The sequence below is a fragment of the Eumetopias jubatus genome, unplaced genomic scaffold (genome assembly GCF_037043125.1).
Source record: "Eumetopias jubatus isolate StellerSeaLion01/CBP00866 unplaced genomic scaffold, mEumJub1_p1.0 scaffold_11, whole genome shotgun sequence".
NCBI lineage: Eukaryota > Metazoa > Chordata > Mammalia > Carnivora > Otariidae > Eumetopias > Eumetopias jubatus.
Genome location: NW_028274817.1, coordinates 100,273,372 through 100,289,098, shown reverse-complemented (window position 1 = coordinate 100,289,098; position 15,727 = coordinate 100,273,372). Strand labels below are relative to the sequence as shown.

The 15,727-nt window shown below is 38.6% G+C and overlaps 1 protein-coding gene across 3 annotated transcripts in view; it reads right to left on the bottom strand.

Annotated features, from left to right (window-relative positions):
• DMD (dystrophin) overlaps positions 1-15,727 on the bottom strand; it is a 1,674,912-nt gene that overhangs the window by 481,236 nt on the left and 1,177,949 nt on the right. For all 3 annotated transcript variants that reach the window (XM_088028834.1, XM_088028835.1, XM_088028836.1), the window contains one exon: positions 2,304-2,493. In XM_088028834.1, the coding sequence (XP_087884960.1) occupies positions 2,304-2,493 (190 nt within the window). The remainder of the gene's footprint in view (positions 1-2,303; positions 2,494-15,727) is intronic.

Genomic DNA, 15,727 nt, shown 5'->3' with positions numbered 1-15,727 from the left:
ACACTTTTTTCCTTCACACATATTATAGAAAATTCCTTTTGTTCAAAATAAAAAAAAATATCTTCAGAGGGGAAAAAAAGCAGAGACTTCCATTTAGCTGAAATACTGAAATTGCATGTAATCTCCTAAGATACGTGGTTATATTTACTTTCAAATTTGGCATTTCCATTTGTTGCTTTTAAGCCCCAGTACCTTAAATCAATTCTATCACTTGAAATGTGCCATTAACAACAATAATCAATAGTTTCAGTAGTTTCGACTTTTTTCCATGACATGTCCAAATCTTTCATCAAAAGATTGTTATCCGGTTATCTAACTGAAAATCAGAGCTGGCTATGAATGTCATTTCTATCCATAAAATGTAGTTTCAACCTCAGGCAACTGGAATTTATAGAAAACCCAATATTAACACAGAGGGAATGAGAAAACTGTCTCTGTTTTAAAATAGTGTTGGGATCTCAGCTAGTCCTATTGTAGTTAAGGGGGAAAATGATATGTCTAAGGTTTTCAGGAACTCTAGAGGACTTTTACATGACTTTTAATAATAAATACTTTTTATACATAGTATAGCATAAGCTAAGTAAATGTCCTCTGCATAACTTTCAACTGTTTTTGAAAGGGAGATTAGAGATCTAAACACAAAATGTAGTTTATTCTCCATTCTCCCATCGGAAATAGTTTAAAAACATGGCAAATTTTTTTTAATGATTCAGAATCTTGCAGTTTCTCAGAATTTTCATTGTATAGTTACGCACAATAACAACATACAGGAGATACATGGATGTATCTTGGCCCTCAGTCAGACTTGTTCACTAATTTAAGGGATGTTTAATTAAATCCTTATTATAAAATTATCTCTTGGATTATTCTTTCTTTTCAAAGTAATCTGCCAAAAAATCAGTTAAAGTTTTATTATTTATCTACCACAGCTGATGAGAATATGTGAGCCCATATATTTATCAAAATTCTAGGCGGCTTCATGGGTATTTAAAAGGAGAAATACAACTTTATTTATGAAATATCATAAGTTAAATAAGTTACAGCAGGACATTTGCTACCCATTCATCTAAGAGGGACCAAAAATGTCTAATTTTGCATAGTTTTTACAATCTCGAGCCATGGGACATATCTACAAAGATAAAGGCAGGTATTGCTCTAAACGAGCTATTTCCAGTGATCAAACTAACTCAACACACATTGTAGAGGAGCGAGTGGGGTCTGACGAGAATGGAAGACACGAATGAGGAATCCTAGAAGCTATGAGTTGCCGCTATTATCAACTCTATGCACAAGAGCAGGCAAGTAGATCAAGTATCCTATCAAAACAGAAAAAAAGGAGGAGAAGGGAAACAAGGAAAGGAGAAGGAAAAGAAACATTGCTTATTATGGTCTGATTGTGGAAGTGTTTTCCAACCTAGGATACACCACCACTTTTTTTCATCATAATTTAAATATATGGAGAAAAGTAGTCCAAAAATTGATCATATTATTTTGACACTCTAAAGTTATATTCGGGATACTAGTAAAGATGTGGTATCAAGTCAGAAAACTCAACTATACGTAACAAAAGTCCGTAACAGTTCAGAAAATTATATCAGGCCCTGAGAATAAACTTAAGGGGCCTCCTTGAACCAAGATGTCATTTAAACAAAACTACCCTAAACTTCTATTTTCACTGTTTATGCATATATGAAACTTTATAGCATATAGAAACTTTTTTTAACATAACATATAGAAACTTTTTTGTTTCTAGGAAGAAACAATTGTCTCAAAATTGTATGATCACTAACTATGACAAATTTAGCCATCTCATTTTTCTTTTTACAGATCGTGTTGGGAAGAAAGCTACAAAATGCCAGATTAACATTTCAAAATGTATTTGAAAGTAATGAAGGGCAACTGATTCAGTTAGCAACGCTAAATAAAACAGACAATTCATACAGATGCTTGCCCTGTAAAATATTAAATAAACACTGCAAAATGGCAACTTTTTCCATTTAATAAACCAATCCCTAATTTATTTCTCGGAGCAAAGTTTCTTCTTGGCCAAAGCTCTGGTTTTACGGGCAAGTTTTCCCTGGTCAAAAACACGTACCATTTTTGAAGACTGGGGCATTAAATGAAACACTAAATGCCTTTTCCTTCTCCCTCTGCCTCTTCCCCCTCTTGCCCACCCACTGCCCTGTATCAGGCCATATAAAACAAGGACTTTCCTTTGGCCCCAGCATATCAGTGATGAGGACGGAGGCTGTGAATTCTTCACATGGATTCACAAGAGGTCAAAGTAGAAAAGCTTTACTTACTTGCCATTGTTTCATCAGCTCTCTTACTCCCTTGGAATCTTCTAGGAGCCTTTCCTTATGGGTGGCATCCTGCAGGACGTTGGCAGTTGTCTCGGCTTCCGTAAGCCAGGCAAGGAACTTCTCCAGGTCCAGGGGAAACTGTTGCAGTAATCTGTGCGTTTCTTCCAGGGCAGCCTCTCGCTCACTCACTCTGCAAAGGAACAAATGTCCAGATGCGGTTCTCCTCAGTTATTACAATGGTGCACCCAGCAACCCCCATGAAAACAGCAAAGATCAAGGGACGAAATTGTAATGTACCAACAAAGGGGTGGGTGGTTGCTAAAAGTCCCCTTAAAAGCAACAACAACTAGAATAGTGTGTGTGTGTGTGTGTGTGTGTGTGTGTGTGTGTGTATAAACTTTGGACAGTTCATATATGAACTTCCAAAAACAATCTTTTTTTTTTAACTTGATAGTTTTTTACTGGCCGATTGTGAAAGCTTATTTTCATATGTGGCAAAAGCATAAGCTCCTCTTTATAGGTAAAGCTCCCAAATCCCTACGCCATATTTATCTTTGATGTCACCTGAGGCAGAAAGTCAGGATTAGGTAGGCAAGGAAAAAGGTCAAGAAAATGCAAAGCTAGATCAGAAAGTTGAACACTGGAGGAAACAAGAGAAGAGGCCTGGAGGGTAGAGGAGAACAGAAAGACTTAACAAGGAGAAAAATGACATATTTCACAGAAACCATTGTGCAAGATATCATTTTGCATGACACTATTGTGTTCTAATGGTTCTAACTGTGGTGTTTGCTTTACATTTCATTATCTGATGGTCATGCAACTGAGAATATTCCCCCAAAGAGAAAACTTCTGTGTAATGGAAAAAGTAAAGCCTAAAAAAACAGACAGATCTAGGTTCAAATCCCAATACCCTCTACCAACTGTGTGGTATGGCAAGTTACTTAACCTCTCTGAGTTCGAAGTTTCTCATCTGCAATGCCTACTGCTGGGCTGAGAATGAGAAGATGGTAATGTGTGTCAAGATGACTGCCTCCCATGTACAGTTAGTTACACATTAGGGTTACTCAAACACATTCGTTCGCTCGGCCCACATCCCATTCCTCTTTCTCTAATCCTTTTTCTAAAAAAAAAGATTTTATTTATTTATTTGAGAGAGCGAGAGAGAGTGCCTGAGTGTGCAGGGGGAGGGGCAGAGGGAGAAGCAGATTCCCTGCTGAGGAGGGAGCCCAACGCTGGACTCGAACCCAGGACATCGAGGACATGACCTGAGCAGAAGGCACGTGCTTAACCAACTGAGCCACCCAGGCACCCCCACCCTTCCTCTAATCTTTCAGAAGGGGTGAACCAAATTTCCTAATGGCACATAAATCTAAAAAAATTATTCATATCTTTTCTGATTTTATATATATATATAAAATACACACACACACACACACACATACACACACACATATATATAAAATGCATGTATAGTGGATACACACACATATGCCCTCAGCAAAAATCTACATAATAACAGCTTGGAGGGGAAATTGCCTTTGGCAGTAAAAGTCCCATCTAAAAAGATTCAGGTAAATTTTGTCTGCAATGAGGAAATTAGTACTCTATTTAAATGCCATATTTGCCTTCTATTACTACACAAACACTTTCTGGGATTAAACATAAGCTAGAAATGGATTTTAAAAAATTGAACACTTGAATATGATACACACTGCTTGTTAGGATGTGATTGTCAATAATTATGCGAAACTGCAATTTATTTCAGCAGCAACTTTATCATGGGATGTGCAAACCAGGCAATAAACAGCTCCTGCCGAGCCAGCGGCAGCAAAGCCCCCGGAAGAGCTGTTTATTCATCACGGGTGAGGTTTTTGCTGAGCCTACAGTCTTCCACAGTGTAGTTTCAGGGCTCATACTGGATAAAAATCTTCTGTCTGCATTAACTGGTGGAGGGGAGAATAGTTTAGGAGGATGCAGCTACTGGAAAAAAGGAAGCATTGCACAAAGCTATTTATCAGCCCCTAAATAAACTTTAATGCTGCAGAGCTGAAAGGTACCTTGGTTCTCAGGTTGGGCAAATCAGTTAGACCTTGCATAGTTCAGGGGCTGACCTGGACTGCTTGCTCCCTGCGTATCTGGTGTTCAAACTATCAATGGAGGGAGAAAGATCGAAATCGTTATTTATCTTTTTATTCAGTATGACTTAAAAGCTCAGAACCACTGCAACAGCACTGAGAATCTTAACGTCATAATCTGGCAGGAAATGCCCAGGTGGAAGCATGTGTAACTTGCTCACATCTGGCTGGTGCTGACCTGCAAAAGCGGCAATGTCATCCAGTTCAAGCTAGTATTTCTAGGTTGGCTTGCACATCAGAAATCACTAAGACTTATGCCACCTCCAGCCTAAAATTTGGGATAGAAATAAGCTGTCACATTCCAGAAGCCAAGTGCCAGGTCAGATGATGACATATTTTCTCACATGCTCCAACTTTATGGAGAATAAAAGGACAAAAATGAAACTCTCAGGGCAGAGTGAAGCTCAGAGAGTCAGACAGTGTGCATTATCATGAGCTGCATAGGATGCTCCCCTATTCTTGAACTAAAAATGCCGCTTACCCTCTGCTTCCAGAGAAAGTAACTAGTAAATAACTTTCTAAGAGTTCTCTGTAAAATACGATGCACATAAACTAGATGAAAGGGTTCTACCGAGACAACGAGATTTCTAGCCAAATCCTACCAGTGAGTTTGCTGCTTTGTAAATTAGGCCCTTAGGGAAGAACAGTAACTCTTGCAGGACAGCAAGGCACCGTTTTCCTCAACGATACCCTCGTGCTCGGAAATATTGACAACATCAGTCTGAATCTTTGCTAATTTGGAAAATATGTTAACAAAATTCAATGGCTGCAAGAGCAGAAAATCTTTTCAAATGAGTTCTTTCACAGGCCTCTTTGATCAGAGGTGAGATTGCTGTTTCCTGCTCGTGGGAGTTTTAAGGCTACATCCTTTCTCCTGAGATCAATCTATGTACACCGAATTCCTAAATTTTAATTGCACCAAGTCTAGACCAGAAATGAGTCAAGGGTACTTGTATGTCATATTCGTGTATTCAAAATAGCTCTGGATGTATCTTATCCTTTTTAATTTTCCATAACCATATGGCTTTAAGTGGCTTATATGATAAATAAAAAACGTAGAAGTAATGAGAATCATAAAGAAATTTTAAAATTGTTTTAGAACAAAAGTGAAGATCTTGAACATGGATTATTCTGTAAATTCCCCTGTCCAGATTACACAGTTATAGACCCTGGTGAAAATTTGGCTGAACTTTAAAACTAACAATGCCCAGGTATCAGAAATAGTAATAATACTTTACAAATGTAATTTATGATAGAGGTTAAGTGCTTTTTTATGTAACAAATTTTAATTATCAGCTATTATAGGTTTATAATCTACAACAATAGCTAAGAATCTGGTGAAGTATGGACTGCTATGGTGACTTTAAAAGGTTTTCTTTCTGTTCATAAGGGCACAATATACCATTCTCAAGTGCCTAAATATGAGCGGTATGGTACAGTGGTTCTCAAAGTATGACTCACAGACCAGGGCCATCAGCATTATCTGAGAACTTATTAGAAATGTAAATTCTCAAGCCCTACCCTAGACCTACTGATCAGAAGGTCTGTGCACGGAGCCCAGCAAACTGCGTTTTCACAAGCCTTCTAGGTGATTCCAATACATGCTAAAGTTTTGCGAATTACAGCCGCTGGAGACCCATCCATTTTGCCCTAGGTTCTGAAAAAGCTGCTGGAGGCAGGACGCATCCAGTAACTAGTTCATGTGTGGGCTATAAAACCTGGCCCCCTTTCTCCAACTCAGGACAATTTGGGAGGATCGGCAGGGGATGGGGAGTTGATTGATGCTGTGGTTGCAACTGCATTGAAGCCCGGGTTCTCCTTCTTCCCTATCCCGCTCCCTTCCCTTTCCTTCCCTCACAGGTGTTAATCCTGACAGCACTCACCAATAAAATTCCTGCAAGTTAATTAATTGCCTTCTCAGAGTCTGCCTTCTGGGGAAACTGACATGCTGAGGTGTCATGCTAAATAAGGATTTAAAAAATATACATGCTTAAGAAGTGTACGTGAGAAATATACAGCTACTTGCACAGACTGTGGTCTCAAAGGGGGACAAGATGGGGTATTCTCACACTCAGGAAACGAGCCTGAAGAGCTATTGCACTTTTGGTTGCCCTTTAAGAGGATCTATAGAGGGGCGCCTGGGTGGCTCAGTTGGTTAAGCATCTGCCTTTGGCTCAGGTCATGATCCCAGGGTCCTGGGATCAAATCCCACGTTGTCCTGTTCCCTGCTCAGTGGGAAGTCTGCTTCTCCCTCTCCCTCTGCTGCTCCGCCTGCTTGTGCTCTCTTGCTCATGCTCTTTCTCTCTCAAATAAATAAATAAAATCTTTAAAAAAAAGTAAGAGGTGGAATATTACTCAGCCATCAGAAAGGATGAATACCCACCATTTGCATCGACTTGGATGGAACTGGAGGGGATTATGCTTAAGTGAAATAAGTCAGTCAGAGAAAGACAAATATCATATGGTTTCACTCATATGTGGAATATAAGGAATAGCAGAAAGGCCATTAGGGGAAGGAAGAGAACACTGAAGGGGGGAAATCAGAGGGGGAGACGAACCATGAGAGGCTCCCGGAAACAATCTGAGGGTTTCAGAGGGGAGGGGGGTGGGGAGATGGGGTAGCCCGGTGATGGGTATTAAGGACGGCACATGCTGTAATGAGCACTGGGTGTTATATGCAACCAGTGAATCATGGAACACTACATCAAAAACTAAAAAGAAAAAAAAGAGAGAGAGAGAGAGAAAAAGAAAAAAAAAATAAGAGGATCTATAGGTAGTGTAGAGTTGCATTATCACCAGTTAGAAGCAAGAATCTACTGAAGGGGCAAAGTGCTGTAGCTGCACAGCTCAGGGGAACCCTGCACCTGCCCAAGAAGGTATTCATACAGAGCCAATTCTGCACAAAGGGGAAGAATCACAGAAGGCAGGTCTTCAGCATCTCCATTTTCTTTTTAAGAACTGATTATCAAGGAGGCAGTCAGACAAGTAATACTCTGATCTGTCACTAAACACCCACGCACATACCAGGGTATTTCTAAATGAATCTCTAAGACTCCGGATTTTCTATTAAGTTGAGTATCAGCAATTTCGCATGGGTCAAGCTAATACATAAAAAGCACACGAGGGAAGGGAAACTTACTACTTTCCTAAGCAAGGCTGTAGAGCTGAGTGAATGTATAGACAATATTCCACTATTCGATACATGAATGGACAATACTTTATCGGAGCACTGTACTGCAGGATTTTGTGTATATAAAATCAAAAAATCAAACAGAAATAAACACATTGAATATTTTCAGGGGGGAAAAGGCGCAATCTGACAGAGGAGGTTATTCTGCCCAGGTTGTTTCTTTAAGTGTGACAAATTGAGGAAATTCCCAGCACTCAGTCTTCTGCTAAAAAACACCTCCATCTGTGCCCTGCGATTGTCCTAGAGTAACCAAACAAAATACCCCGAATCTCTCCTTCCTGGTTCATTTGCATTTAACCACTATCATTTCCTATGGTATTTTTAGGGAATGATTACAGGATGACAATTTTTTCCCTTTTTTATTTGTTAGATATAGGGCTGAGAGAAGGAGCACTCGGGACCAAAGGTTTCTGGCAACGTCCAACACTAGTCCCAGGACCAAACTGAACCTGAAGTTCACTTTCTCAGTAACCGTAACAGAATCTACTGACTTGCTGGTAAATACATTACATTTTGATTTTTAAAAATCACTTTATATTGTGTTTTCAAGGGACAGCTAGAATTGTATCACCTATGGACATACAGCAGTACATAGAAAGGATTCCTTTTAGTCTCTAGCAATTGTATTAGTAGTTTGCACCAATGAGAAGCATAAATCTAAGGAGAGTCCTTCAATAATGCTTGGCCTCATCCCCCCTCAGTACCTTTCCAGCCACAACTCTAACGTGGCTTAGGGCAACATCTACTTAGAAATATGGCCACAGAAGTATCCTGGCCCTGAGAGGATGTTTCTCTTTTCTCCTCTGCTATTGAGCTATACAGTGAGAAATATACTCTGTTCTTGCAACTACTGACCCAGAATAAGAGATCAAGGCCCTGAGATATGGCACAGAAAATACATTTTTTTTAAAGCTAACATCCGTACGGCTCTTCACATGTTTTAAAATACATTCAGACTTATTCTCTCATTACTTTATAAGGTATTCCCATTTTTTTCTACCAACCGTCTGCTTTTGTTTTTCTTTGTATGCTTCCAGTTGGATATTTCATTCCCTCTCAATGGCTTTAAGCTCTACACAGATTATCTTTAAATCAGCACCTCATTCTTATTTGTACATGCCTACCAACATCTTATTAAGTCATCTGTACATCTCATACGTATTACGTGTCAGGATCTATGATCAGTGACGGTGACACCAAAGTCAATGAGGCATGGTCACAGACTTTGGTGTTTAATATATTCAATTCTGGTGGAGGAGACAGAGAGGTAAACATGTAACTATACTTACAGTGTGATTAAGCCAATCATTCATGTGCATTCCCTACCAGTAGCTCGAATGAATTCATGAACTTCGATCTCAATTTGCTTAACAAGTGATAAATCTATCTTTAAATTTTCTGGCCTTGTCTTATCAAAGAAAGTGGAGATCATCCACCTGGGTTTTATCTCCACAGACGGTGATGGATGCTCAATCAAAGTTGGCCTAATTGCATTGATTTTCATAAAAATAAGAAACATCTTAGATCTATGGTCCAGGTAATCACTGGTTTCATTTTGTTGTTGGTGAGATTCATTCTGAGAGAACTGGATGACTTTTCCAAAGTTGCACACAAGTGGCAGAACTGGGATTATAGCCCAAGCCTTGCATCCTAGAAAATAAATTTTTCTAGCTCTGCAAATAGATATTGGTGTCTACATCCTCTGATACATTCATTGTAGGAAAAGAAAGAAAAGTGCAGGGAAGGTTATATCACTGAATCCCGGTCCTCATTTGGAGTACAGATTTAACTATTTGTTATTTTACCATAAGCAGAGTCTTTGAAACACGAAAAAAAAAAAAAAAAAAACTCTACACATAAGGGAACAAAGACATGCAAAGATATTCGCCCATCCTAACCAGAGCAGAAAGATCTAGCTGGTGTGTGCTCCAAAACAAAACAAAATAAAACAAAACAAAACTCCATTTTCAACGCAAATTTGCTGTTTTGCTATTCACCGACATATGAATTAACGAGGTTTTCATCCCCTCTCTCCTGAGGTCTGGTACTAAATTACTCAAACTTTCCAGAGTTAATTGGCAACCACGACCTAAATGTTCCCAAAGTATTGCTGATTAGTTCTCAGGAAACTCATTCCCATCTTTCCTCACCCCAGACAACACAGGATGGCTTTTTCACATGTGCAGAAGCAACACACTTGTATGAAAAAATAGATTAATCCTCTAAAGATAAACTGCAGCTTTGAAGCTATCTGTTTAAACTTCCTTCAGTGATACCGACATTTTAGTAAAAAAAAAAAAATTATCACGTAGACTTTACCTTTAGATAGTAAGAGAGTATTGAAAATACAACATTCTACACATAGATCTTTTTATTCTATGAGCATTTTTAAAATGAGATTTGTACAGTATATCATTGGGGAAACAACTGCCATTCCATAGTTTTCCTAAAAGCCCTGGGATGTTTCTGAGAAGAAAACGTAGACAGCAGTTAAAAGAAAACTTTCCGTTATTCTTTGCATTACTCATTTCATTTGATTTCTGTTTCTGTCATGTATCACTGAGAAAAATTAGTTGATAAAAGAAGTGTACAAAATATTATGCACAGGTGAAATACTCAAGATATATATATTTTCCTATCTTGGATTGTTAACAAAGAGATGAATATCTTTTAGTCTAAGCTCTATAGTTTACATTTCTCCACTGATATACTCCCTAAAGGCACTCTTTGGGGAAGTTTAAAAATAATGTTTGGATTGGTCCATATACAGAGACTCCAAGTATTATTCTGAATATTTACAGAACTATAAAAGATCTTTAGAAAAAAATGTGGTTATACTACCTTCTAGATAAATACAAACTTAGATTAGGGTTGGGCTTATAGTTAAACACAATTTCTAAACTGCTATAGAAACATAAAGATGGACACACTAGCGCTTCAGCAAGGCCTGACTTAAACGGAACACATTTTTCTCCTCCCCATTCTCAAAGCCTCCCCCTCCCGTTCACTTGTTTTTCTGTAGAATTCTTTGTTCTAGGAACTCAGTATCGATACTGACATCTTGCTGACCTCCGTGGATACTTCCTAAGGAGACTCGGTGGTGGGTGCCCGTGCTAGTCATGAGACTAGACACCTTGAGGACATGACAAACGTGGCTGGCAGTTCGTAGCAGATTCCTACTTGAAACGGCCCCGACCCTGTATTTTCCTATAAACCTCTCAGCCTTTTACCCTGGGCAGGCTTGCACTCTTGGGGGCATGAGCCAGCTGCAGCCTCCTTTGCCGGGCAAAGCAATAAGCTTACCTTCCTTCTTTATCCTCCCACACTGTCTTCCTGTTATATTTCTGCTCCAGAGCACAGAGGTCGATTTTTGACAACATCTCTACTCTAAGTAAATTCTCGATGATTTGTATCATGTGGGTGTTTAAGGTGAATCTTTGGTTTTGGTCACTAGCAGTGTTAATCTCTTTAAAAAAAGTCTTTCCTAATGTTGATAAGCTAAATTGAGTAGCTTTCTTCTCTTCTGAAATATATATGAAAACTAATACAGTAACCAATTAGAAGGACAAGCTTAGGATCATCTCCTGAGTCTCCTAAATAAGTGCAGTCAAATAAACATGCATTCTCATCCTCACTTAGAGAAAAACAGAACAGATTGTTAGACAGTGATACATAATATTCTGAATATGGCAAGGCAGGTTGGTTCAATTTTCTAAGATCAAAAGTCAAACATGTAGATTCTCTTGGAAAGGAAGTAGCTAAAAACATATCACCAGATGATATGAACTTGCGGTAGAGGTCTATCAATGGAATTGAGAAATACGAACAACTTCCGAATTCCTGACATGAACTTGAAGTCACAGTCTGTAAATATTTGTGACTTTTATTAACCGATTCCTCATTCAGCATTCTCTTGCAGTTAGTAATACACTCCTGAGAGTCCTTTGAATTCAACATTTATTATTACAGTATTTTGCACTAAAACAATGCTCCTTGGTTTTGAAGCTTTTCCACATATGTTTTTTCCTTTGATACTTTAAAAAACCCGATGAGGTTAGTGGGACTGGTTGTTATAATCATCAATGTTTTGTAGGGGAGAAACCTGACTTTCAGAGAGGCTAGATGAATTTCCCAAATCAGTGGAAAAACTAGAAACACCAAATCTAGTCCACTCTAAGACATTACCTCTCAAGGCAGACTTGTCTATCTCCCTGTGAGGTAAATATTATGGATGTTAATATATTACTATTCTCAAAAGCTCTTGTTTTCTGTGATTATTACATAAATTAGGATTATGGTGTGTATTTGTGTGATGACAAAAATTATTAGCTCAGGGTTGCTGGAGTGGTGGGGGGTGGGAGGGATGGGGTGGCTGGGTGATAGACATTGGGGAGGGTATGTGCTATGGTGAGTGCTGTGAATTGTGTAAGACTGTTGAATCACAGACCTGTACCTCTGAAACAAATAACACATTATATGTTAAAAAAAAAAGATGAAGAAAAAGATAGCAGGAAGGGAAGAATGAAGGGGGGGAAATCGGAGGGGGAGACGAACCATGAGAGACTATGGACTCTGAGAAACAAACTGAGGGTTCTAGAGGGGAGGGGGGTGGGGGGATGGGTTAGCCCGGTGATGGGTATTAAAGAGGGTATGTACTGCATGGAGCACTGGGTGTTATACGCAAACAATGAATCATGGAACACTACATCAAAAACTAATGATGTAATGTATGGTGACTAACATAACATAATAAAAAAAAATGGAAAAAAAATTATTAGCTCTTTGCTTATCATCTTCAGCTGCCATCTAAGAGAGTGACTAGAATAAATACTGCACTTTGGACCTGAGGTAGGCTTGAAGCTTTTATTCAAAAAGAGGGCATTACGGGCAGTGGTACAATCTTTGTCTTCTTGGGAAATAAGGGAAAATCATAGTACATATGATTGTGGCCTTTTTATAACGGTAACTTAATAAATGTTTGCTGAGGATACGGAGATTATCGGGACGTCTGTACCTTTTGAGAAATGTTTTACATTAAAACGATCTAACAAGAAAATCAAACACGTTTCTTTCCTAGAAATTTTACAGTAAAATAAATACATTTTTATAAGACCAGCTGAGAAATGAATTAATCTTTCAGAGTAACTAAGTCTTGGTGGATTCTAAACAAATTGCCCTTTTAATTTTGAACCTCTTTTAATGGCTCAGATATGATTTACAAGACTTGTAAATCTGACGTGATTTATAAGATTTGTAGGATTACAAATAGCTTGAGCTAATTAAAACTGATGATCAAAATAAAGATTTAAAATTTCTTGCTTTCTTACTTTTAATTACCAGGGGGAGAAACTGCATTTAAAAGAACTAATACTCTGAAATGCACTGATGGCCTTTCATAAGATCAATTCTAATTTATGAAGAATAGTCATAAATTAGGTATTTATTTTTTTTTCAATCAAAACTACAACACTAGGGGCGTCTGGGTAGCTCAGTTGGTTGAGCAGCTGCCTTCGGCCCAGGTCATGGTCCCAGGGTCCTGGGATCAAACCCCACATTGGGCTCTCTGATCAGGGGGAGCCTGCTGCTCCCTTTCCCTCTGCCTGCCACTCCCCCTGCTTGTGCTCTCTCTCTCTCTCGCTCACTCTCTCTCTTAAATAAATAAAATCTTTAAAAAAAAAAAAACTACAACACTAAAGGAGTAAATCTGGGGCCTCCGTGTACTTTTAAGGATCGTCTTGGGGCGCCTGGGTGGTGCAGTCCGTTGAGCACCTGACTCTTGGTTTCAGCTCAGGTCATGATCTCGGGGTCATGAAATCAAGCCCCACGTTGGGCTCCATGCTGAGGGGGGAGTCTGCTTGAGATCCTTTCGCTCTGCCCCAGCCCCCACTCACACATGCTCTGTCTCTCTCAAATAAATAAATAAATCTTAAAAAAAGAATCGTCTTACTTATGAATGCACCACTTACAAAAAGTCTCTATATTCTTCTTCGTCAGCATCATTCACTTACTGTAAATTCCTTGAGAGCAAGGATTCATACCACAGTTTCTGGTATTTAAGGGATGCTCAGTAAATCCAATTAAAGTCAATAAACCTACCATGAATCAGGCAGACATTCTAAAAATGAGAAGGCCCTAATCCCTTGTTCTTAAAACACAAGTCCAAATTATTTCTTGATGTAAGTTGATTGAATAATAATTTATATTTGTACAGAATCTTAAAATTTATGCATTGCTTTCACATACATTATTTAAGTTGAACCTCGTAATAATTAGTAGATAGCGCCTTTGTTTGTTACACAAAATGGATTATATAAAAGACTCTTATTCAGTTATAACCAAGATACTTAAAAATGAGAATGAGCAATTCTGTGGCCAAAATTGTGTTCTGGTTTGCAGAAGAGTAGACATTAACTAAATCTTTGGAGGTTGTCATCTTTCACTGAGTTTTGTACTAGTAGTGAAAATGAAGGGGTAGACTCTCACTGGCCACGACATTGCACTGAATTGTCCATCGCTACTCAAAACCAACATATTTTCTTTTGAATTTTTAAAAATGCACTCTTGCAAATACTGTTAATTTGATGTATTTTTTTTAGGTGCGCCGCAAAGCCAGAGCACATAACAAACAATAGCTTCTGTTACAATCAATCCACTGCCCCGGCAAATTTTCTGATTGCCTTTAAGTTTGATCCTGGTCCAGAAATATGTACAAAAAAGTGCCTTCATGCTCTTATCACCCAGCTTACTCCTACGCTCCTTGCTCGGTATCGCCCATGAATGTGAATGGGCATCTTCTCGATAGCTCTACTCTTGTTCTGTCAGAAACATTCAGCGTGTGAGGGATGAGAACCCTGTGGCACAGCACCAGAGATCTTCTTTCACCACTTGACACCGAACTATTACTCAACACCCTTTGTGTAACAGCATGCGATGGTTTCTAAATCATCCAACCTACCTTGTGTCTAGCCAGCATTTCTCCAACGGATTCACGAGAATTTAATGAAAGACCTTGTCAAATGCCCTGATGAAATGCAAACAGACTGCTGCCTTTTGCTTACCTACCAGTCTAAAATTTCTTTAGGGTAAAAAAATATTTCTGCCCTGAACATACAGATCACACAGGTTTTTATTTATCTCTGTATATGTGCGTATCTGTTTTTGTTTTACTAAATTACCTGTTTAACCTCATCAAGAACTGCGTGTATATTTCTCTTACAACCTCCATCTAAGCAGTATGCATGGTTTTAAATATCTTGGGGAGCTACAATAATATCACCTGTGATGGTTATACAGAATTTAATTCTATTTGTTAATATCTCCAGGAGGGGTATCCTCATCATCCTTTTGGAGAGACCATGCCATTCAGTAAAGGTGGTGGAAATAGAGTATCACCACAGCGATAATCCCAGAATTTGTAAAGGTGTTGCTAGATGATCTAGCAAGATCTTAAATGCTCACTTGTTTCATTCAGTCTGTTAAAAATGGCAGCTGTATCACCAAGAAATATGTTAGGTTCTCAGAGAATATTGCTATTTCGTTAATTCACAGATCAGTTCTCATTCAGAAAAATATTTAACCAAATTTTACGGATCACATTAGAAGGGCTTTCTGGAAATTGAGGGAAGATATTTAACTGCTAAGTACCACTAGCAGTCCGTGGGGAGGGGCTGGAAAGGGGAGATGTCTCGGACAACAAAGAACTGTCCCAAGTCTCCCAGAGCACTTCTGCACATCCCACTGGACACTCACATGGGGGAAACTGTGTTCATAAACACCTGAACCCAGAACTTAATTATATATATATATATATATATATATATATATATATATATGAACATAAAACACTCTTAGCAAGGTTTTAATACGCATTGATTTTTTTTTTCAGAAATGTAACTAACTGCCATGAAAATCCAAGGAAAATTTTACTTTGTGTTTTTAAGAATTATGCCAAGAATTGTTCAGCATTTTGGAAAATTCCATTTAGGATGGCCAATGCCCCTCATGGTATTGAAGTCCCCATATAACACACTGGTGTCATTCTGCTTTTGTTATTGCATTCATAGTATAATCACCTAGAAACATCATGAGTGTTCTAGTGT